General features: G+C 42.3%; 1 protein-coding gene across 1 annotated transcript in view; it reads right to left on the reverse strand.

Annotated features, from left to right (window-relative positions):
* Positions 1-25,637, reverse strand: part of ZNF608 (zinc finger protein 608) — a 115,590-nt gene extending 89,953 nt beyond the window's left edge. The window contains exon 1 of the mRNA XM_065406742.1: positions 24,750-25,637. Within this exon, the coding sequence (XP_065262814.1) occupies positions 24,750-25,637 (888 nt within the window). The remainder of the gene's footprint in view (positions 1-24,749) is intronic.
* Positions 25,638-26,232: the final 595 nt, after the last annotated feature.

Consider the following 26,232-nt stretch of genomic DNA (forward strand, 5'->3'; position numbering starts at 1 on the left):
GCCTGCTCGGGGCCAGGCCGGACTCTCACTCACCCCGGCCCAGCGCTTCCCCTGCGTCTCTGGGGCCTCCCTCCAGAGCTTGTGGAGGAAGGAGGAATGGTGAGCCTGGGGAAGAGGCGGGGATTCGGGGAGGGAGCCAATGGGGGGAGGAGCACTTCCGGGCTCCGGAGCATTTCCTTGTTTGTCCAGTGTCCCGACCGCACATCGGTCGGGACGCGGGACAAACAAGGAAATATCGGGACAGTCCCGATAAAATCGGGATGTCTGGTCACCCTAACTTTGCTTGACATCCACAAATCAAACTCTGTGGAAATGTTTCTACTGTGTCCTGGAAATATATCTGTTGGTCTTAATTTTGGACCTAAATTAATCTAACAGTACTCCTTTAACCACAAGAACTCTCTACCTCAATTTTTCTGTCTGTAAAATGGGTGGTGTGTGATTTAAAACAGACTTTCAAAAGAGCTCAAAAACCACAACTGAGGCCAGAATTTCAAAATAGCTCAGTTCCTACATAAGTACCAAATCAAGTAGCCAGATTTTCAAAAGAGCAAAGCCTATTTACTGCTAGGGTCTTTTGCAAATCTGCCCATAAATCTGGTTGCCATTGTGTGTATTAAGCACTTAAAAATCCAGCCCTGAGCTCTTCCGCAAATCTACTCCTTTATGTTTATGAAGTGCTTTGGGATTATTGGAAGAAATGAACTAAACAAGTGAACAGAGTTATTTTAAAATAACATTTTTATGGCCGAGTCCTATAGTCCTAATTCAGACAAAAACCTGTTGACTTCAATGAAAGTTTTGCTCGAATAAGGACAGACAAAGGAATCTGGAATTTAGCCCTTCATTTGTATTTCAGTAAATTCCTCCCACTTTGCACAGAGACCATTTCTTGGCTTGCCTCTTCCCTTCCCTGTCAACAAAGGTAAATCTTTCACTGTTCTCTTGGTTCTGAAATGAAACCAAAAACAGAGCTGGAGATTCATGTCACTGCATAAAGTGGGGCAAATTAAGCTATGTTTCCTTCTTCTCCAGAACAAGGACTCAGCTCAGTTACATACAGCACAACAGAGCAGAATGTATTGGCTTTTTCTATTACGCTCACATTTGCATGAAAAGGAGCAGTCAAACAAAAATTAAGCACTTAAACAGCTTTAAAAGCACTCGTTCAGAATACTGTACTTCAGCAAAACGTTCATTGTTATTCAGTGCTTGGCAAATGACATTGCCATCAAATACCAGCGGAAGAACCGTGAAGAGTAAATGCTATCTGAAAAAGAGGCTTGTACTTATGCAGTGTTAATGACCATCTAAAAGAGCGATTCTGCATGGTTACATCCTCTTTTAGATTCACAGCTGCAGTTTCACAAGAGCAGCCATACATCATAATCTGCAGCCATTTTAGGCTATCCTTGTGCTTTAAAGAACAATATGGGCAGTAAAGAACTGCTAAACTGTGAACTAAAGTTCCCAGTCAATACCAAGTCTATTTTAATAGAAATGATTGGGGAGGAAATATGTAAATGTTATTACAAACAACAGATAGCAGGAACAAATGAAGCTTTGCTAATATACTCCTTTATTAGGTTTTAATTTCTAGTTAAGTATAGCACAAACACAGAGTAGTGTATTAATCGTATGAGGTCAGATAGTTATATTAAAATATATAATACACATTTTAATTAATGTCATGATTTTGATTATTTAATCACATGCTTATCTATCTAAAATGATGCCATTTATTAACTGATATACAGTGACTTTTTCAGAGGTTAAAATTTTGGAAACGGAACATTATTTCATTGTACTTTGAAACAGTTCCACAATCAAAGCCAAACATATGGGCAAAAATCTTAACATTCACTAAATCAGTCACAGACTTTGTGGGCAAGCTGAAAAAGTAACTGCTATATTCAGTGCTGAGATTTACAGCCACACCCACCACAGCAAATAATCTCAATTATGTACACACATTCAAGCCCAAGTAAAATGGAGGCAACTATAGCTCACCGCACAACAGATTTTTATGGCTTATTATTACATTTCTTTAGTTCTTGAACTGGGTTAAGACAATAAAACAGCCTGACAGTTCTTTCAACATTTACTCTCCAGGTGAATGACTACAGGAAAGATCACATGTCAGTCCAGGTCACTTAAACTAGCTGTGGTTTCCACAGTCCTAAAAATGACATCAGTCGTCACTGTGGTAACTTTCAGGATACCTTTTTGTATACATTTGGAAGAGGACGTTCTAGAAAAGAGAGATGGGCTGGTGCCAGTTTAAACTGTCAGAGTTCAGCTGGAGGTTAACTATAACCAGGGAAAGAATGTGTTTTGCTTTTGGCTCATAGTTCTAAAGAGAGTCATTGGTGATATGCATAGCTAATGCTTCTTGTAAACCCCAGTGAGATGAAAGCAGCTTGGAGTCCAGGTTACTAGAGGCACAATCATCTATATGAAAGTGTTGAAGTACTGAAGAGAAACGAACTCTTCTGTAATTAGTTCATACCATATGTTCCTCTCCAGTGTGAAAACACACTGAGGGAAACAAATTAATTCAAAGTGTCCCTGGGCTTGAAAGGGCAGCTGTGATGCTGCATCCTTAGTCTGCAGGAGTGGCAACAGCATGTTGGGGTAGGGTCAGAAAAAGCCACAGAATTAGACAGTCACAAGAAGGACCATTGTACAGTGTCCCCTGTCCTGCCCCCAGCAATTAGCCACCGTCTGCATTCTATGGCTTAAATGGTCTTCGTTCCCAAAGGATGTGTTCCTACTTTGGAATATCTAAAGTGTGTTAGCTACAGTGCTGTAAAATCCTAGTGGAGACAAGGCACATAGTGAAGACCTAGCCTATGGCAGCTCTGAAGAAGCTCAGATGAGGAGTTAATGCTGCTCTAAGCAGTATTTACTCATATCTCATACAGATTTTAGTTTGTGAAGGAAGGAAACAAGCTGCTTAAAGTGGCTCATTCCTCCCCCTGACAGTACCCCTTTCTCCATACGGCCCATTGTGGAAGGGACAGAGAAAGCAGTATGGAAAGAGAAAAGAGAATATCTCACATTATCTCCCTTTTCCTTCCACACGCCCCACCATAACTATTTTGACAGTTGTGTCCCACCCAAATCCTCATCTGATGAAAGTCTGCTATAGATGGATGATGTAGGGAATGTACTCTCCTTGATTCTCTGAAGAACACAGCCTGTGCTGCAAAGTGTCACCAGCGTAGGGTTGCCAGGTTAATCAGTCACATAATGGATTGCTATACACTGTTGGTACTTATATGGTCCCCATTATCATCCTATGTAAGTGGCTCACAACCTTTAATAGATCTATCCTCACAACACACCTGTGAAGTAGGGAAGTACTATTATTTCCATTTTAAAGATAGGAAAAAGAGTCACACTCAGACTTGCCTGAGATCACACAGGAAGTTTGTGGCAGAGCAGGGAATTAAAAGGGACATCCTGAGATCTCGACTAGCACCCTAACTATTGGACAAACCAACCTTCCTCTCCTTGTTGCTAACTCAATTAGGGTACACTTACACTGAACCTGGATGTGAGCCTCCCAGCCTGAGGAGACAGACTCACACTTGCGGTGCTTGAGCTAGCATACTAACGATATTAGCATGGTCATTGCTGAATTGGTGGAGGCTCAGGCTAGCCACCCAAGCTCGGATTGATCCAACCCCATAGTTAATGTGAGCAAGAGATATATTTAAATTACACATTTGTAAAACTGTAATTTAGAAGAGAGAGTTTCAATTAATCTCAAAACAACAAAGATCTCCTCTCCTGTTCATAACTTGACTTCTCAGAGAAACATCATTACGCATTTAGCCATAACTAAAATAAAACAGCCTATTTATGCAAAAAAGGATTTCTGTACAAGAAACTGTTGGCACTCAGTTTTACGCTTCAGTGGACTTTCTCAAGGTCAAAAATGGAAAATATGAGAATGAATAAATTTAGCGTTGCAACCTTATTCACAGAAGTTGTCTCTCCTCATATGAGTAACCCCAGCGTCATTACTTGTGTGTGGGCAACTTTCTCTTTTTCACTCACACACACAGAGCTCTCATGCACTCTGAGGCTAGGTCTACACTACCCGCCTGAATCGGCGGGTAGAAATCGACCTCTCGGGGATCGAATTATCGCGTCTCTTCGGGACGCGACAATCGATCCCCGAATCGACGCTCTTACTCCACCAGCAGAGGTAGGAGTAAGCGCCGTCGACGGGAAGCCGCGGAGGTCGATTTTGCCACCGTCCTTACAGCGGGTTAAGTCGGCTGTGATACATCGAATTCAGCTACGCTATTCGCATAGCTGAATTTGCGTATCTTAAATCGACCCCCCGCTGTAGTGAAGACCTGCCCTCACACACACACACACACACACACACAGTTCTCTCTCTCACACATGTTTTGCTATAGTCGTACCTTAAACTCAGCAATTGAAAATCACCAAAGCTTCATCGCCTATGTGATATTTACCGTGTGGGTTATTTTGGTGGTTTAAATCACTCCTTTCAACTTCTGGAGGTAATGCTATATTCACAAGGGTTTTCTTGGAAGGACTAAAATTTGTTAATGACAGTTTCAAGACAACAAAAAAACACTTTAAAGCTGCCATAATTATCATCATCATCCATTTTTATCTTAATGAATTGGTTCTATGTCAGCAACTTCCTCTGTTTTTCTCAGCTATTTTGCCAGCCCTTTGGCTCCCACAGTAAACCAAAGCTGAGTACATAATGAATTTCCAAAAATCCGTAGGTCAAGTAACTTAAAAGGGCTAAAACCTGCTGCCATTGAAATCAAGAGCAAAACTTCCTTTGACTTCACTAGGCCCTATATCCAAGGGAATATTTCTTATTTTTCCTCTTTGTCTCTCCCAGACAGAAATATACAAGATTGATGATACATAAAAGTTAGTCTCTTAGACACATGGTATTATTAATAAAACAAACATACATTTGTACATACTTTATTTGTTAGAAATTAAAGGACATGCTTGCAAAAACAAACTGAAAAAATCCCCATCCAGTCACAGGCTATCATGGTAACTTGCCAGAAATATCATACACGTTTAAAAGTACAATGTGAACAAGATCACAATACCAGAACATAAAGTAAGGTAAGGTTCCTTAAGGGTCACTTAGAACACTGCTTTCAATCATTTAACATATGATGTCAACGCTCCTTGTAGCGAGTACATATCAGATAACAGACTGTAGTTTTAATGTTCCAGAAGAAAATATCCCTTCCATTGCCAAGGAAAAAAACCTAGGATTTATACCCATATACAAATATGCATATAATTATGCCACACATAACAGATCATTTCTCAGATTACATTTAGGGCTCAATTCTGCTCCTAGTGAGTCAGTGGTTGTGTTGCGAATGCTTCCAAGATCAATCCCTAAATGCAATTTGAAAAATGGCCTGTGATTTGGAGTATAACTTTATGTCTTTTGGGGTATGTCGGCTCTTAATTTTATATATATGAAATAGTATATTATAATATACTATTAAGATGGTGTTTTCAATATTAGCTTCCACCTAGATAGATAGATAGATAGATAGATAGATAGATAGATAGATAGATAGATAGATAGATAGATAGAAGCTAATATTGAAAACACCATCTTAATAGGAAGCCTCTTGCTCACACCTTAATCCTGTAGTAGACTAAAATTTTGTTAAGTACAAATATTTCTTTAATAACACACATCACTGACTATTTCCCTTATGTGTTTATTTGTAACAGAATTGAGAGGGAAAATATTTAAAATTATAACAATAGACAGTATTCCATTAAGAAGATTATGTTAAGTGAAAGTTAAGGTTGCATAACTAAGCTCTCAAAAGTCAGGAAATGCCACAATTAAGGTCACATGCAACTTTTTCTCCTGGCAAGTATATATTACAATAAATATTTCAATTATATCTCAAATGCAACAGACTATGATACATTTTTTCTATATGTTAGACCTTGTCGGCACACAAACTTGCACTGGTTTAATTAACACAGTTTAACTAAACTCATGCAAACCCCCGCATGGACACTATTTCAGTTTAAAAGGTTGTATTTAAAATTAACTTAAGATAAATCGGAATCAGGTTTAAACAGAAATAAGAGTTCCCATACAACCTTTTGCACCAGTTAAAGTCAACTGGTTTAAAATCACCCCTTAAGTTAAACCAGTGCGACTCTGCATGTAAACAAGCCCTTATGTGTAACATCTTCTAGTACTGAATACCACACAGAGTTTGGTGGACAAACAGAATCCATAAAACTGATTTTTATGGAACAGTGACACCAGCTAAGGCTTCAGCACAGTTTTATTAAGGTTGAAATTTTCAAAGCTGTATGAGAGATCTGAATGCCCAATTCAATTCCCTTAGAGGTAGCTTTGAAAATCCCACCCTAAAAGTACACAGTAAAATGTATTTACACAACATGCTACAGATTAAGAACAACAACTGAGAGTACCAGTCAAAATTTGCTGAAATATTTGGATCAACTAAGGCCCTAATCCTGTAAACAGGCCTGAACAGAGAGCCCCAGTGAAGCTGTCTGGCTGCAAGGATCATGACCATGCAGATCTGATTGCTGGACTGGGGCTTAAATTATCTGAAAAGTCAATTGTTTCATCCTCCAAATTGTAGCCAAGGAATTGTGCACTGTGGGTACACATGAAGGCAAATTAGTTTACTGCCTCCCTAATTCAATGCCTACCTCAGGCAACATCTTCACTGTTAAAGAAGAGGTATTATTTACTTCAGCTTAACTACATCCCTGCCAGCAGGTCACCAGACTACTGTGAAGGAATCAACCCCTTTGTCCTCAGGTGTTTTAAGCTTCCCTGGGTCTCAGCAGGCTGCAGAATGTCAGCTCTCTTGCGGTAAAAACACAATGAAGAAAAAGCACTTGAGTTTTACTGTGAGGGTAGGCAAGGTGTATAGCGCTGACCTTGCCTAGTTTACTGCTTGGTAAAACTAAAACCACCTTATCTTCACTGTGTTTTTACCTCAGCATAGCTCACACATGCTAATTACTCCAAGGTTTAAAAAAAAAAAAATCCTTCTTAAATGGTGGAGACATCGCTTTATAAAACTCTTAATGAAAGAGGTATTAACTACACACCTTTAGTAAAAGTTTCATTATGCAGCTAAATTAGCCATGCTCACATGTGCAACACTGCTTCCCTTCATTCTGAATGTTGCTAAAAAAATTCATACCACCTACTCTACACATGCCCAAAGTGTGTTTTTCAAAAGGCTCATAAGTCAGTCAAATCAGAACAATTTTCATTGAAACACTCAGTGATATTTTTCAATAAGGGCTAGCCTACTGAGCTGATTTATCACTAGGGCTGTTTTAAAAAAGGATGCTTAAAAAAGTGGAAGGGATCTTTTTTTCTAATCCACTCTCCTCATACTCAAAAGTAGCTAACTCATTTTTTTGCTGAAAGTATCCATGGTGGTGGTGCTGAGGATGGAGAAAATCATCTTTAAACCACCAGGAAAATTTCAGCTCAAAAGGTGAAAGTTTTGTAACTGAAAAAACAGGTGTTTAGAATGGAAACATTAAGCAATCTTTAATATAGAGGTTAATACCACTTTTGTTATAATGCTTTCTTGCTTTTGATCTTTAAACCAATGAGTCATGAAAATGATATCCTGAAATTCACAAGCCACCAGTCAACTGGTCTTTTTTTTTTAAAATGTATAGCAATAAAGCAATAACCACAGGCCTTTCTGACCACTAGCACTGGCCACTAATGAATTACGATATTGAAACAAAGACCCATTTACACAAATCTTTTTTTTTTTTTTTAAGCTTCTGTGAGCAGGCCAAATTGCATTTCAGGCAGACAGGTTAAAGAGAATGTATTATGTTTGTTCAGATTAGCAAAGGCATTTCTCTCTCTCTCTCTCCCCCCCCCCCCCCCGCCTTTTTAAATTCAGGGAAACAAAAGAGGCAAGCTCTTCTTGCCAACAACTGGTGCCCCTTAGCTGGAAGTAGCTCGAGTTGTCAGGTTCCTGTCAGACTGCAAAGGCATACCGACACTTCCCTTCCCCCACCCTTTTGTTGTTTTTAAATATGTGCACTTTGCTCAGCAGTCCTCACCATTAAACAATTCATTTTTTCCTTGCCTTTTCTAGTTTAAGAGGGGGTAAAAATAGCAGATCATGGTCACAAAATATAAAGCCAGACATTCATTTCCTGTACCTCAGTGTCTCATTCTTTCACCTCCTTGTCCATAGGATTTGGCTACCAAATAGGTCTTAATCTGTAAACAAATGATTTGCTCTACAATTAAACCATTCATTTCTTTTTCCTTTCTGTGGCTGCTTGGCTGCTGTCCAATGCGGAGGTTCATAGGTTCTTCTGTTATTTAGTGCTCATGATGGTTAAAAGGCAATAAGCTCATTTAGAGTTTATAAAACTATAAGCCATCAACAAAAGCATTTAATGCTCCTCAGAAGCACCGTGGCTTTTGCCTGCAAAATTAATAATATTTTGAAATGTGCTGGCCCTGATTATTCACTTTGGATTTCTTTAAGTCAGTTATTGTATATTGTAAATACATGCATTCCACTTGAATTTTAATTGTCTGTGCACTTTCTTCTTAACAACTGACAAATCATAGTAAATGCAATTCATCCTGGAATTAGTATTGAAGCTCAGAGACTTTGGATGTTTCATTTTAAAAAAAATGTTGCTGAGCATTTCACAATGTGTGTAAATATTGTTGCCTCATAAAAAGGTGATGTGCATCATTGGAGGTTACTGGAGTAAACAAAATAAAAAAAAATTATGTTAGGTTTCCAATCTTTATATCAGGAGTCTCATATCAGAGCTTTATGATCCAAGAGAAACTGACTAATATCAAGGTCATCTTCCTTTGCCTCTATTTTAACCATTTCCTGGTGAATGAAAATCAGTTCTCCAAAGATTTTGCATGAGCCCAAAGATATTGCATATATGTGTGTATCTACATTCATGTTTATATGAACGGACAGAAAAGAGAGTGTGACGGTTATATGCTACTACAGAAGCATAAGGTAGCTAATGAAATGTAATTATTTTTTACATTTTCCTGTCCATAAATAATAGAATTGTTGATAGTGTACCAATAGCTAAATTTACAGGTGCAAATCTCATTTAGAAATGACAGGTACTTAGCAATATCAACTTCGGCAATTTACTTTCAATGAAATTCTGCAAGCCTATTTAAAGTCTATTACAGCTGCTGACATCAATCTGCCAAGCTGTAGAGTGCTAAGCTCTACTAAAGATTTGCACCTATAAATTTAGCTACCGGTATACTTGAGTTAAATACACAGCATTTCTCCAGATATGCTACTAGAGATATAATACAGTGAGGTGGAAATGCAATATGGTGGGAACGTCAATGGGAGTTTTGCCTAAACAAGGTCTGCACGTTCAGGTCCTCTAGAGTTTTAGGTTCCTGTGTTTCCCCCAATCCCAAATGCCACACAAATTAAGGTCTAGTTCTGTAAGTCTTTATGGCATTATTTCCTACTCATCCAAGTGGTCCTATTATAATGGTAGTAGGCCTAACTGAACTACTCACATGAGTATAAGTACTGCTGTCAGAAAAGTTTGCAGGATCACGTCCTATCCATTACAATATACATTTAAAAGGAACACACTCACATTTTAATTAGCCATATCTATTCTAATCTTGCCAACACCAGGAAATAAGATGAATCTAAAACTCTTCCTCCACCAATCAAATAATTACTCTTAGTTGACAGATGGAAGAAGAGTAGAAAATAAGCATTTTCTTTTTCCTGCACAATATCTTAAATCAGCAGAAAAAAGATTTCTGTGGTGTTGATCCCCCACAGGATCGGAATTCTTATATTTTGAATTGGCAAGATAATTATAAATGAGGAGATAAAACTAGAGCAATTTATTTTTTTATCTTCTCCATATGTACTACATTTTCAATAATCTCAGAAAGCTGGGAAGGTTTATGGGTAGGTTTTTTAAAAAATTCAGAGGGCATCTTTAAATCTATGCAAAATATTAGAGTTTGAGGAAAAACGTAAACCTTGAAAGTCACTTGAAAACAGTTGGCAACTTTTCCTCCGAAAGTAAATCCAAGGGCTCAAAAAATAAATATTCAAGAGCATTAATTTGTTTCTAGATGTGTGCGTGCAAGTAAAACAGCAGTCATAATGTGGAAATTTCAGTCACATTTTGCAACTAATTGGAAGCAGATTAGAATTCTGCCTCAGGGGAACATTGTCAAACTAGAAGCTGGAGCAAATGAAGAAAGAGGTGAAAGCATCCTGAAGAGCTGACAGATTTACAGTGCTCAAGGCAATAAACGGGTACTAGATGAAAATGAATGTGCTTCACTGTACTGCATGCAGTTCTCTCAGTCATATCTCAGCAATAACAGCATAGAGCTATGAAACTATTATTTTCAGTGGAGTGGGTAGAAAAGGAAAGTGTAAGAGTGCAAAGTATATATTCAGACAATGTAAAAATCACACAACAGTTGTCAGAGACATAAATCAAATTATTAACTTAAGGTCCTATTCTGCAATTTATATGCATGTTGAGTAGTATTTACTAATGCAAGTAATCCCAGGGACAACTAATGCGGGAAACTGCTACTCAACGTGAGTAAGGATTGCAGACTCAACATGATCAAGAGTTGCAGAATCAGGCTCTTCATGGAAAAAAATAAGAGCAGATTTTTTTCAAAAAAATACTAGCAATGACAAGATAACCTGGGGACAGATAAATCAGAGTTCCCAAATGTCAGTGGGAAAAAATGTATTTAAAAGTGAGGGGAATAGAGGGGAAGAAAAAAAAAGAAATACACCAATTATGGTGGATAGTATAGCAATGGTGTAATGGAAACAGCTGCATGCCTTCTACTTCAGTGTCTGGCATCTGCTGAAGCATCATGGGAAAGGCTGATGAAGGATTTGGACAAAGAATGTAAGTGTACACAACTGGCCAAAAGTAGCTGGATTCTGAAAAGCTTAGTTGCTATATATTTTTTTAAACAATAGCATGTTTTTATATTTTGTTTTATTTTTTAACAGCAACAAGCAATATTATCCTAGTTATATCAAATTATACCTTCATGCCAGCTAAAAGAGTAGGGAATCTGAATTTCTTTTTCTATAGTAATTGATGATGTGAAGCAATAACATATATGTTATGTTCAAATTATGACCGAAATGAAATAATTTTTCTCAAAGTCCAGATCTCAGCACAATTTAATCTTCATGTGTACATCACATAACATTTGATCAAGGGAGAATTAGTAAATTAATACTCAAATATACTCCAGGTGTATCTTTCATATATCTTCAGGGAAAAAAATAAACTAACAACTTCTTAGATATTTGGCCAATCTTATGTAAAACTTCCAACATCACCACTGACTCCCGTTGAGAAAAGGGGTCAATTTCTGATTTGTGTATCTAATTTTCACTCTTTGTTGCTAAGATATAGATCTAATTTCGTTTCCCTCCTCCAAAAAGAAAAACAGACAAAGACATGAAACCCAGAAACACACAACTACTGCTGATGCTCTACAGTTATAAGCTTATAATAAAGCCCAGATTTGATAGTATTATCCATGTACTGTGGCAAACCACACACAAATAAACAGTTCTCCATGAAGAATAAAAACCCAAAGACCAAACCCTTCCAATTCAAACATTATTGTTGCTTTTAACATGAGCCATCCATAAAAATCAGCCAAGGAGTTGACAGGAAATCCAAAAATAATTTGGTCTGGCCCTCTACACTGCGTGAAAGGAGGTTACAAGTTGCTTTTGACTCTTCCAAATGGTTGAGGTGGAAGAAACAGCAAAAAACTATAAAATCTAAGTTTATTTAGCAAACACCTATCGTAGTACTGCTCTGACAGACTCAGAACATTTTCTAGCATAGGTAATTATAGCATAGCTGAAATATCACTGAAGGTAGTTTTTGAGTGGATTGTGCTTTTGGATAGGAAAGAACTTAAACAAAACCTCTGAATTAAGTCAATGGCTAATGTGAAAGACTAACAGTGTGCAAAATTAAACTGTATAGTGTGAACAGCTAAAGAGGCCAGATGTGCGTCAAGCTTTCCTGGGAAACTGATCCTAAACTTGGGAGCTTTCTTTAATCAAAAGGATGAAAGAAGGTGACTTCTAGGAGTTTACAAAAGTGTGACCAATTGGAGCTTAGTCTTCTGTTGCTAATTGAAGCATAAAAAAGAGCCAGTTTCTTAGAACCAACTACAAACATATACGTTTTATATTCCATTGCCACATGATAAAAACCAGAATCAAGCTAACTAGTAGAAAGTTGACTGGCAACCAAAGCCCAAGCTATTATTTCAAACTGTCATGGGAAGGCAATAAAATTGCTACCAGCTCTCCTCAAGTTACCCTTCAATAAAAAGAAGCCATCAGGGAAATAAGAGGAAAAGAAAACACATCAAAATCTTTAAAGTTCCTTTAAGTAAAATTATACTTCTGTGGCACAATGCCATCTACTTCCTGGTTAACATAATGAGACAATACCACAACCTGAACATCAGCTTTTTAAAATTACTAATCAAAATACAAAATATAATCAATACTGTATATTTTCATCTGTTCTTTTAACTGTAAAAGCTGCATTCACATGGTGTGATTGGAATATACTTAAAATGTCCCTGTGGGCACATATTTCTTATGTTACTAGTTGACTGTGAAGGTTCCCAGGAGGCAGAAAGCGCAGTTGTCAAGCAGGGATAGTTCCTGTGAATAATATTCAGACTGAGATGACATAAAAATTAGAAAAAAGTTAAATGAAAAATTTAATCAAGAACAATTTCATTGTTTGCAATAATTATTTTTTCCACACAACTGTCTGTAGCCATGAGTCAGAAAGGATTTCTTGTAAAGGATTCAAAATTCACTTAAAGCATTGCTTTTTTTGTTTTTAAAATTTACTAGGAAAAATAACCTCAAATTTAAATGGACACTAGCTTTGGTTTGTAGGGTCTCTGAAGACATGTATGCAAAGTGCTGGAAAAGGTGACATCTTTCTTTTCAGGTTTAGTAGTATTTGCCTACCTAGATTAAATAAGAATACTAATATTATTAAACTTCTCTCACACTAAAGCATAATGTATTTTTAATCACAGTGTTGACCCAGGATTTTAGCACTTATAAGGGACACAGACACCAAGACTGTACAGCCTGAAGTGTAAATCCAAGCAAGACAGACATCACAATTCACCACATGCGTCCATAAGTTAACTGATCTATTCCCAAAGGTATTTTAATCAAAATTCAACAGCCACAGGAGAAAAGTGCCAATCTCCCCAAAAAAAAAATAAAAAAAAAATACAAACAACTCAATTGTCAGTCACGCCACTCTGAATAGTTTTACAACCTTTCTTTCAAGTGTAAATGCTTTGTACCAATTGCCAAGACCATTTAGTCTGAATTAAAGAGAAACTGCAACAGAGTGATTAGTGCAACCTCAGCTATAGCACAGAGCAGTTCTAGGCTAGTCTTTATAGTTCAAATAGCAATTCATTGCTTGCACTCAACTGCTGATTTTTCATAGGTAAGATTGAAGAATACATCTGATTTAAAATTTGAATGCTTCAGATGAAGATTTACACTGGCATGTTCTGAAACTACCAATAGGACACATTTATCAACTATTTTGTTCTAAATGTATTTTTCAATGTAGTGAAAATGGCTTAGAAGTTTGACAAGCCCTGAAAAAAGGAACTATGGCTTCTGTAATAAAAACCAAAAGTAGTCATTTCTAAATTCTAAACAGCCATTTATACTGCGTATTCAGATAATCCTCTAAAAGTAATGAAGAGGAAACAAAACACGAGTTTGCAATCCTCAGCTATACAGAAATATTCTGTTTTTCCTATCTGTGTATAAATACAATTGCTAAATTATGCTTATTATTTAAAAACCTTAACAAGTAAATATAACAATGCTGACCTGAGATTTTGACCATAAATAGGCCAAATCCTCAACTGGTGTAAGGGAATCAATAGAGCTACACTATCTAAGGATCTGGCCTGATGTTTCTAATTCAATGGGAAAAGGCATAAATAAGAACCTGGACAATCTCACCAACCCTTCACAGAAATGTAGTGATGTGTTGAGAATTCTGGCTAGCATAACTGTATGTTATGACATTATATAAGTATTGTGTAAAGCTTGTATTGTGCTTAATGGATTAAGTACAGAATATCCTGACACTCCCATTTGATAAATCTCTCTACAGACTTTGTCCAACAGGAATTATCCCAGCTAGAGGGCAAGAGATAATCTGAAGTACTACAAAAACTTGATTATACTCATGGAGACCAATTGAGTACCATGGAACAAGTAAGGAAGATGCATTATTGCCTACTGCTTGAGCTATGCAAGGGAGTAAAACAGAGCAATAGAGATTATTCAATAACTTTATTTAGAGGGCCAGTATGCAGCTGCCTAAATAGCTGTGAAAGAAATCTAGCCTGCCCGTGGGATGGTGGAAACTCCTGCATGTATACAGAGTTGTTGTGTCAGTCCCAGGACCTGAAGAAGAGCTCTGTTTAAACTCGAAAGCTTGTCTCCCTCACCAACAGAGCTTGGTCCAATAAAAGATATTACCTCCCCCACTTTGTCTAACTCCTGCATGTTGTTTTGCTCAAACCAATCATTTGTCCAAGTGTGAGCCTTGATGGGTTGGGTCAGAGTCTGGTAGGAATCTTGAGTAAGGTCAGATAAGCATCAGTATAGTGCAGGCCTGCACAACACGCGGCCCGCGGGCCGCATGCGGCCTGCGTGGGCCCACTGTGCGGCCCGCGGGCAAGCGGTGGGGGGCGGTTTCCGGGTTCACCCCCTGCCCGGGGGGCCCGACCTCACAGCCCCGCGCGCCGCGCTCTGACTGCCCTGACAGTCAGAAGCGCGGCTGCCGGGTTCGCCCTCTGCCGGCGGGGGGGGATGGGGGGGACGGGGGACACCTCAGCCCCGCGCGCCGCGCTCTGACTGCCCTGACAGTCAGAAGCGCGGCTGCCGGGTTTGCCCCCTGCCCCGCGCTTCTGACTGTCAGGGCAGTCAGAGCGCGGCGCGCAGGGCTGAGGTCGCCCCCCCCCCTCCGCCGGCAGGGGGCGAACCCGGCAGCCGCGCTTCTCACTGTCAGGACAGTCAGAGCGCGGCGCGCGGGGCTGTGAGGTCGGGCCCCCCGGGCAGGGGGTGAACTCGGAAACTGCCCCCCACCGCGGGCTGTGAGGTCGGCCCTCCCCCGCACACGCGTCGCCATCTCCCGCGCCTCCTGCCTGGCGTCCAGCGTCACTTCCGGGGCTGCTGAGGCGGGAAGCGCTGGCTGGGCACGAGGCAGACCTGGTAAGTCCGAGCGAGGGGGGAGGCATCCGGCCTGGGCTCTAGCCGCAGCTCACGGGGGCTGGGGTCAGGGGGATGTCCGGGTCAGGGGGATGTCCAGCTCAGAGGGGCTGGGCTCAGAGCTAGGGGTCAGGGCTGCGGGGGGATGGGGTCGGGGGGGGTGTCTGGCTCAGAGGGGCTGTGCTCGGAGCTGGGGGTCAGGGCTGCTGGGGGATGGGGTCGGGGGGTGCTTAGCTCAGAGGGGCTGGGCTCAGAGCTAGGGGTCAGGGCCGGGGGGGGCTGGGGTCAGGGGGTGTCCGGCTCAGAGGGGCTGTGCTCGGAGCTGGGGGTCAGGGCTGCTGGGGGATGGGGTCGGGGGCTGCTCAGCTCACAGGGGCTGTGCTCGGAGCTGGGGGTCAGGGCTGGGGGGGGATGCCCAGCTCAGAGAGCCTTACCATGCTGCTAACCCCCGCCTCCCCCGTCTCCCAGAGCCTCAGCGCGCTGCGTCCAGGAGCGGCCCTGGACAGCGCTGCAGCGGCCTGGCTCCAGCGGGACGTGAGCTCCCGCTGCTCGGCTGCAGCTCGCAGCCCCGCCCTCTTACCACACGGCTCTGAGCGGGAGGAGCTCAGGCCTCTCTGGAGCAGCGCCGCTGCAGCGCTGTCCAGGGCTGCTCCTGGACGCGGCGCTAGGATGACCAGACGTCCCGATTTTATCGGGACTGTCCTGATATTTGCTTGTTTGTCCCGCATGCTGAACGATGTTCGGTCGGGACACTGGACAAACAAACAATTTTGCCCTCTGCTCCGGCGCACAGGCGGAGCCCGGAGGGGCTCTCACCCCCCCCCCGCCCCACTCCGCCTCCTCCTTCCCCCATTGGATCCCTCCCCAAATCCCTGCCCCCAGCCCCGCCCCCTCACTGCCCCATTGGATCCCGAGCCGGGCCTGGGGAGGAGATGCCCCTGTGCAGCAGCCTGGGCACACGGGCCATGGCCGGCCGGGGCCGGGAGCGCTGCAGTGCAGCGCGGCGGCTGCTCCAGCCCTGCAGCCCACGGGGCAGCACGGTGCGTCCGGGGGCAGCGCGGAGCGGGCAGGGCCCGGGTGGGCGGCGCGGCCCGGGGGTGTGGGCCACCCATCAGAGACACGCGGCGGAGAGGGGCTGCCGGGGCGAGACTTGTCCCAGGCGGGGCGGCCGGCGTACAGGGGCGAGGAGCCGGTCAGGGTCCCCCAAACCGATAAACTTCCCCGCCGCTGCCAGGGAGCCCCGCACCTCTCCCGCTCGGCTGCGCTCCAGCGGGCCGGGGGGCCAGAGGCTCCGCGGGGAAGGCAGCTAATGCCCCCGGACCCTCCAACGGCTGGATGAGCTAATTCCCGAGAAGACCAGCAGGAGGCGCCGCCGGGGTGAGTCCTGCTTGCTTACACGGGGGCTGGGCGGCGCTGGGGGGGGGGGGGGAGATGGGGTTCGGCGGGGCTGGGTGGCGCGGGGGGGGGGCGTTTCAGTACAGCCGGGGGGTTTCGGCACTCGGCTATTTTCTTTGGAGTAATATGGCCCTCGCCGCTTTACGAGTTGTGCAGGCCTGGTATAGTGCATGCTTAGATGCCACATGCACCAGTAACACCACGCCAAACACAGTATGCAAGATGAAAAATTATATACAGTTAGGGCTTGAGTTATAAAGAACGTACATGCACAGTGTATCTAGGCATTACTTACACAATACGCATATTTTTAGCTGCACTCTGCCTAATTTCATATGTGCAGCCTCTTATCTCCATATTTCTTTATAGTATTCACTCTAACCTTCTGATGTAACCCTTCCTGGGTCAATTCCTGCAACTTTTACTCACACATGTAGTCCCTACTTATATTCATAGCCTCAGTGGCTTCAAGGGAAATAAAGATTACATGATAGATAGGGTTACCATATTTCCACAATCAAAAAAGAGGACACGGGGGGGGAGCCCCGCCCTAGCCCCACCCCCGCCCCGCCCCACCCCCGCCCCATCCACTCCCTCCCATTTCCCATCCCCTGACTGCCCCCCTCAGAACCCCAACCCCCCCTGCTTCTTGTCCCCCTGACTGCCCCTTGCTGAGAACCCCCCACCCTAACTGTCCCCCCTAGGACCCTACCTGTCCCCTGACTGCCCGACCCTTATCCACTCGCATGGGTGGCAGGGTTGTAGAAATTTTGGTGGTGCCCAGAACCCCCCCCCCCACCTGCCTAAGGCTCTGGGAGGGGGGTTGGGTAGGGGGAGGAGGTCTGGGGTGCAGGTCCTGGGCTGGGGATTAGCGTGCAGGAGGGGTGTAGGGTGCAGGTTCTGGGATAGAGTTTGGGTGCTGGATGCAGGCTCCGGGCTGGGGCAGGGGGTGGGTGTGCAGGAGGGGGTGAGGGGTGCAGGCTCCGGGCTGGAGTTTGGGGGTGGGAGGCGTTGCAAAGGGAGGGGTGCAGGCTTTGGGAGGGAGTTTGAGGGCAGGAGAGGGTGTGTGGGAAGGGGGAGGGGGTTTGGGAGGGAGTTTGGGGATAGGAGGGGATGCAGGGGTGAGGGCTGTGGGTCTGAGGATGAGGGGTTCATGATGCAGGAGGGGGCTCAGGGATGGAGCAGAGGATTAGAGTGTGGGGGGATGAGGGCTGGGGCTGAGGGGTTTGGGGCATTGGAGAGGCTCAGGGCTAGGGTGGAAGGGCAGGGTAAGGGCAGCCTGTCTTCCCATTAGTGGATGGGGGCACTAGGACCGGGGGGCAGCAGACAGCAGTTGCTGCTGGCTCTGGCAGTACAAACAGACAAGGGAGAGCCAGGGAGGGGGCGCCCACGGGGGGGGGGGGGGGGAACAGACGCGCGGAGGGGGTGTGGCAGGTGGAGGCCGGGGACCCATCCAACACTTCCCCGCTCCCTGACTGCCCCCCCCCCGGACTCCCCTTACCATTCTGGCTCCACGTGTTTGCAAAACACGCTGCCCAGTGGGTCGGTTTGTGTGTTACACAGGGCTGCAGACAGAGGGAGGGGGGGAGCAGGGGAGGGCTCTGGCTGCTGGAGGCCAATGGGAGTGGGTCAATCGGCCCAGCCACCCAATCAACAGCCGCACTCTGCATGGAAGGGAGGGAGGGAGGCGAGGGAGAAAAAAACCCCGGACATTTTAACCTTGTTAGCAATTCCTCCCGGACGGCTATTTAGAGACGCAAAAGCCGGACATGTCCGGGGAAATACAGACGGATGGTAACCCTATGATAGAGCACTATATTTGGATCACTTCCATCCTTGCTCAAGCATGGGCACCAGAAAAATGACGGCTTGTGTCTTCTGATTTCCCACCTCTACTTCTCATAGTATTTTGCGGAGTGCTCCTGGAGCACAGTGCATACTTCATCTCTCAACTCGATCTCCAAATGACTGAGATTTCTGTGTAACAATTTAAATAAGTATAGTATACGTTCTGTGACCTGCCAACCTGCAGCATGCTCTCTTTTTGGTCTCAGAAACTGAAGCAAGTTGGAAGTGCACAGGAGATGCATTAGAACCAGCCAGGCACTGTAAACTTTCAAATAGAATAGATTTGCCTTTGCTTCACAGAACACACTTACCTTCTCAATGGAAGTGGTGAGCAAGAGGCCTGCTCCTAGAGATAAGGAGCAGACCTATCCATTCTTGAGTGACATCAAGCTCGCAGCTTTCTAACAGGTACTATTAAGTTCCATCACCCCATAAACACCTTTCAAGTCTTTTCCTTTTTCATAGAGAAATGCAGTTTATACCAACCTAATAAATATATATGTTTTACAAAACACAGAATAAATCCTGCTCCCACTGAAGTCAATGTAACTTTTTGCCTGAATAAAAGAAGCAGCATTTGGCCTCATATCTACTTTTACAAATACAAATCACAAGGATAACACAGTCCAAATGCAGAACATAATGCTTAACATCCAAAAGACATGTTCAATTAATGGAAAGCAGGCCACAGATTCTCATATAGATGTCAATATTATACAGCCTAGAGCTGGCATCTTTTAAAAACTAGATCACACATTTCTTAACAAAAAAACACACTAGTTTTAGCATGCAAAGAAACTAGGAGTTTCAGATTTATGATTTAAGTGCTTGTTGATAAAATACTTTCCAATTATCATGGCCCTCATAGGAAAAGCAGGAATGCATTACGTGTTAATGATCACAACCAGGGGTCCATGCTTTACTCTTTTGTCAGAGCTATAGCAGATCCTCCCCGCAGCTTCACCATTAACATGTCTGTTTCCTGTCAGCCCACTCAGAGATAATGTCATTTATCTCAGGGCGGCACAAGACCAGTCATTAGCTTCAATAAAAGACCTCAAACAAAAGCCGGATGATGTTTTATCTGGGGCTCATAGTCTGCGGCCAAGAATCTTATTGCCTAACAGTTCAGAACTTAAAGGTATCTTTAAAAAAAAAAAAAATCCAGCTATCAACAATTTTAGGACACTTATTTGAACAGCAAAGTCTCTGCATGGAAATTTTTAGTTAATGGTTTTATCACATACAATTAGGTAACTGATAGGAGCTTACTAAATTTACCGTTCGGAAGGATTTTCCCCTCATTGGAGAAAATTGATAGAATAATTCAGGTTCTAGCTAAACAATAAGATCTTTGAAAAAATGGCCATCATTGTGTTTGCCTGCGGGAGCTGATTCAGTATACTAAATTCTTCAGTGACTGAACTTCTGGAAATGTCTTTAAATAAAGGTGGAACTGGTTAAAATATACATACGAACATGTGTTTTCGCAGTCTTGCTTGTATTATTGCAATTCAGAAAGTTTCTATAAAGTTCCAGGTGAACTTTTTAAAATAATTTTTAAAAAGCAAGAGTCAAAATATGAGTAAATCTCAGCTATTCAATTCTTGTCTTTATGTTGAAAACTAGGAACAGATGGTACTTTCCATGTTACTTGACTCTGGTTATTGAACACCTCTGTGGTTACGGGAGAATTTTGCTTAGCACTTTTAACATACATTTCATTTATTGGACTATAAAATGCTACTTTGGAAAAACAAAGTCTTTATATAACTCTAATTAAAACAATCTTGCAGCGAAACCATTTAACGTGGAGAACATGCTTAACCTCATGACATCTGGACAATCAATCCTTTCCTTTTTAATGGGTATTTATGAAGTTATTAAAATTGTAAAATTACTGATGTCCTAAGTGAAATATAATTTGCCTGTAGTTCAGAATAACCTCATCACCTTCAATATTTTGTGATATAAACATTCTAAACCACCTTCAATTGTTCTAATGCTACTTTAGCCTTGCACAGGAATTCAATAGCAAAGCGGGTCATACATATTCTCAAAGGTCAGCAAGTTCACACAGAAAGCTTTCCTCAGCCAAAGGGCAACACCTCTTCACCCAGCTTAGAAAGCACTGTCACACTACTAGACAGCACTACAGCACATTAGAACCTTGAGCTGTGCTTATTGTTAGACACCCATAGTCATCAATGATTTTAACAGCTAAATCCCTTATGTAGCTTTCAAAACAGTTTGCTATCAAACAACAATGGACTTTGTTCTTTAATTACAGCAAGTGACCTTTCTGCCCTTTTATTTCACAGTGAATAGACTACATCCAAGAAGTAGTGTTTGTAAGGCGCAAAATATATGGAAAGCATATCTCTATAAACTCATTAATCAGAACATGTTCTTCAGCAATTTACAAGCACTTATAAAATGTGCATAGAATTCCCTGATTAAGTGTAAAACCAACAGCTATACGAGAAGAATAAAATAAATGATACCAGTCACATGTGGGTTAATTCACTGAAGACAACGTTCAGATGTGAAATACCATTTTAATGAAAGCCAATAAACCAATACAGGAGAAGTAAATTCCATTCTGGAATATTACCAGATTTATTAATTTTAAAGATGGAAGACAGCTAAAACGTTGCTGTAGACTTTCTGTATTTCTTCCCCCCTCCCTAAACAAACAGAAGGTTTTCATAATCCATGCTTAGTATTCCCATGTTTTAGGGTCTGTTGTGAGCCCACACACACAATAAACAAAATCTAGGACATAATACTACTGATAATCTGAACATTTCTCAGTGTAAGAGCAATTAAAATTACAAAAGTGTAATATGGGTGAAGAGTACATGTTGACCAACATTTACGGAATAATTGTGCTTAAAAAAAATTAAAGGGTGGAGAAAGGGGCAGGTTTTAACACCAAAAATCTTAGGAGTGGTTAGCCTACCTGTCAAATCTACCTATTCAGACATGTCACTGGTGGCTTAACCACAAAATGGGCTTCATGAATATAGCTCAAACATCTTAGAATTATAGCATACTTTGACTTTATCCACATATTAGGGGAGTGGCGACTTTTACAACATACTTGTGGTTTCTGCATAAAAGAGCCAGCAGAACACAGTCATTGATTTAATTAGACTTCATGAAATCCAATTTATCATGTTTTACATGACTTTCTGCAGTAAGGGAACAGAATAAACAGACCAAAAATAGACATTTGAGCATACTGTGAAAATTAAACAGTGACTGCAACTCTTGGGAATCTGCTCCAAGCTTTTAACAAAGAGTAAACAAACACAATAAAATATCCTCCAACACTATACAAATTTAAAACCTGAGTTTCTTTGTGGGCATTAACTAATTTGTATCTGACAAGACATTATTCAAATTTACGAGACAACTCATTCATAAACATTAAAACACCTGGAAATTGATTTTAACAGCCAGGCTTGAAAATTATAAGTTATCTACGGTCACAATGGTGCTTTTTGGGCATGTCACATCTATAGATACACGTGTGTATAGCCAAAGCAGAAAAAAAGATTCAATCTTAAATCCTTAAAAAAATTCTCTTGAATGATTTGCAAGTCTTTTTTAAAACTGAAGGTTCATTGATAGCATTACAGGCTGGATCTAAAATTGCAACCAATGTCTGCAGTGAGTTCTATTTTCAGATGCCAAGTAGGAGACGTTCTTTAAAGAAATTGCTCTCTGGAGTGAAACACTAAGGGATGTTGTTTAAAACAGTAAGCCAGCACACCAGCGTGATAGACAATGGCCAGCACTGCAGGACTCTAACGTGTGAAGCCTATATTAAAGTCACTGTGTGCCAACAGCAGTGGGTGTTAGTGGAATTGCAAGCTCCGAGAATTCTATAAAGCCAAGAGCTGGAAAATAAGGTGTACCTTTGGCTCAAAACTACTCCTAACATGTTTGTTCTTAATTTACCTATTATCCCATTTACATTACACTGACTGAAGAATGAATTCATATACATGCAAGTAATCTTCATACAATTTCCTGTGAGACTAGAGTGAAAAGAACACAAAAACTGAGAAACCACACTACTCTCTAATCTCTGTTGCCATGACAGCAAGCCTTTGAGATACTGAAATGTTCAGATTGCCAGCTAAACAAAATTGTTGAATGTGAACATTTGGCTGAAAGATTAAAAGGCTAAGGGGGTTGCAAAAGGGCAGTACCTCCCACATTCCAGGCAGCCACTGAATCCAATCAAATGGCTCTGACTCTTTAACCACAACCATTGTGAAGACTGGATTAGGGCAATTTATCTAGATAGTTAAAGCAGATTAGAGAACTGCAATTTGAAGACTACTGGTAACAAAAGTAAATGCCTACTGTATGTACTAAATTAGTAAAAAGACCATGGGATTTTAGCACACCTTTCAGAGTGAACAGAGTGAATCAGAGTGCAAATTTACACCTGTGAATTAATTAAAGCAACCTACTTTCTCTCATCTGTATTTAGAAAAGTAAAACAAACAGATTCAAGAGTCTTGTATGAGGAGCAAATTTGAATTTCACATTTGTAGGTATTTTTTCACTTTTAGGATAATATATCTAGAGGTCAATTTGAATTATCTATCTTTACATTTTCTTAACATATTTAATGTCACAACCCCCAAAATCTAATCCTATCAATAGCCCAAGAGTTTGTTGAAGCATTACACAATCTTAAACATCAGCAATGACACAGAAAAAGAGGCTTATAATGCATTGTAAATAGCATAAATTTTCCCAAGGACTTCAATCCATCTGGACTCTGGTAAACAATTCTGTATACTTAATACTAGCCAGAAAGTTTTCCCATCGCTTAGAAGTCAGCCAGGGAAGTTGTAAAGGCAGGTAATTTAAGACCAATTCCAGAAAATCATACCACAAGCTAACACCCTTAAGGTTTTTTTTGGAGGGGGGAGGTGTCTTTGAGAAGGTGTCTTTGTTTAACCCAACCTGTAGAATTCATTTGACTCTTAATTATGGGCCAACAATAGCCCCCTAGATCCTAGAGAAGAAACCTTCTGCCCTCTGGATAGAACAATTGCTGCAGACACTAGAACCTGCCTGAATGAGCAATAACAATAGCCAAGAAAACCAGCTCTCTCCCCACCCTCCCCTAACAATACAAGGCCATTTATTCTTAGAGAGAGCATCCTTTATGCATTAACAGAAAGGAAGGGGAGGAAAACACACACACACCACTTGATTTCTTTCACACATTTCAACCACTCAGCAAACAAGAAGTTCACAGCCAAGAACCTATAGGGCTCAGATAAGAAAGACTGCCCTGACAGGAGAAAACTGTTCCCCCACATATGAGAGAAAGATATTTTGTACATATATCACAGTACAAGGTGAACTCCCCTCCCCCAACTCCCTTCCTCCAGGCCGATTATTACAGGCACTGAGTGTCTTCTGGCTCAGTGCTCCACATTCCCCACGCCAGCTTCCGAGGCCTCTTGGCTGCTGTAAACACAAGAGCCCCCCAATACCAAAAAGACCCCAGACTAGAGTGGATGGAAGAGCCAAAGTATCTGCGGATACATCTCTCCTCCCTGTCTCAATCTAAAGAGAAGGGTGGAGAGAAAGGATGTGAATTTCCTTCCACCTTGGCAGAAGGAACATCCGCTTTTATACTAGAGTGCACAATAAAAAGGATAGTAAACAAAACCCAGGCAGCTAGGTCTGAGCCACACAAACAAGCCTCCGGTCTGCAAACACGTGTCCTCGGGGGTTGCAAACATCACTTCGGAATGTTACACTAATAACAGCCCCATCAGGGTGGGTCACTTGGAATTCTCCTTTAAAATAAACAAAGGAGGAGACACGACAACACGAAACACACGTTTGGCCACATTTGGGAGATAGTGGGGGGGGGGGGGGAAGAGAAATTAAAGACAAGACGAAAATAAGGCTCCAACGTAGCAATTTCTGTCCGGGAGTGGGGTTTGTACACACAGTTTATATGTATATCACAAACGCATAACACGAGCTAGGAACACAGCTGCGGGAAGTTTGTAATAAACACAGGGGGGAGATAGCTGGGGGAAGAAGAGCTTGTCCTACCTTTTCTGTTTTCAATTTCTTGATTCGCCTGTGGTTCTCCTCCTCCTCCTCTTCCTTCTTTACCAAAATAGAGTTCCCCATTAACCCTGAATCCGGGGTGCTTTTGCTCACCTCCCCCACCGTGGAGGAGGCGCAGTGGAAGGGGCTGTTGCTCCCACCACCGCCTCCCTTGGCCCCGAAGCCATACAGGTGCCCAGAGGGAGCTTGGCTGCTGCCACCCCCACCGTTGGGGTGGCCCTGCTGCAGGTCATGCTGCTTGTCCTTCCTGGATTTCCCCGCATCCTTATCCCGCTTGGAGCCTCTGCTGCCCTGGGTTTTACCTGGTTTCTCCTCTTTGTTTTTCCCGCAAGAGGCAATAGGGTTGTTGTTGCTGGTGTTGTTATTATTGCCGTTTGGGTTGCTGCTCACACTTTGACCCAGTGCTGAATTCATGCCAGTTGCCTCTCCAGGGCGCCCTTGGACTTCCTGCCTCTTGCCAGCACTGCTGATCTCAGGAATCCCATACAAGGCAGCAGAAGGCAGAGATTTATTAGCATCCTTAGAAGTTTTACTCCTTTTCACTTTTGATTTGCTAGTCTCTTTGTGAGAGGAATTCCCCTGGGGGGCAGGGGGCTGAACAGAAGCAAATTTTAGGCCATCAGCTAAGGCTGAGGTAGCATTAGCCCCACTGGAAGCCAGACCCCCACAATCCTTGGAGCTGGTGCTGCTGCTGCTGGTGGTGGTATTGGTGGAATTATTCATCTCAAATTTCTGTCTGTCCTTCTCCAAATCGGCGTCCAAATCGATTATTAAATTTCCAACCCCGATTTCCCAATCATCGCCACTGTCATAAGTATCAACCGCGTTTGGATCCACACCTTTGCATGCAGTGGAAGTGTTCACTGACATCCTGAAGATGAGATCTCTAGAATAAAAATCCGATGAACTTTCCTTTGGAGATGAGGGGACATTCGTTTATCTCCGTTGGGCTTTTCTTTTTAAATTATTATTTTATTTAACTCTTCTTATCTTCCTCCCCCTGGTATGTCTAGGTTTATACCCTGAAGTCCAGGTCCACCTTTTCCTGTGAGGAGGGGAAAAGTGGAATATTTCTTGTCTGGATATTACCAGAATATAATACGATTAATATAGGGGGCAAAAGAGAGGGGGAGCAAGAACATTCAATATTTCCACGTTTTATTTTGTTTTAAAAGTTGTTAAATAGGAGGCAATTGCTTGTGATTATTTTATAGTGAACAGCTTGAATCTAGTTGTACCCCAACATCCATGATCACTCTTAAAAAGTCATGTATCCAAAAAAAAAAAAAAAAAAACCACCCCACCCTAACTACATGATTTAAATCCACAAAGTCAGGGACATACAGAGTTAGGGCTGGTGACTAGCTGTTGGAGCACATGTGTAATGTAAGCTCCTGGACCACCACTTAGACACAAAAGCGAGAAAGGAAGGACACAGCTTCACTCCTCACTGCATTCCTTGGAT

Source organism: Emys orbicularis, chromosome 6, assembly GCF_028017835.1.
Source record: "Emys orbicularis isolate rEmyOrb1 chromosome 6, rEmyOrb1.hap1, whole genome shotgun sequence".
NCBI classification, from domain to species: domain Eukaryota; kingdom Metazoa; phylum Chordata; order Testudines; family Emydidae; genus Emys; species Emys orbicularis.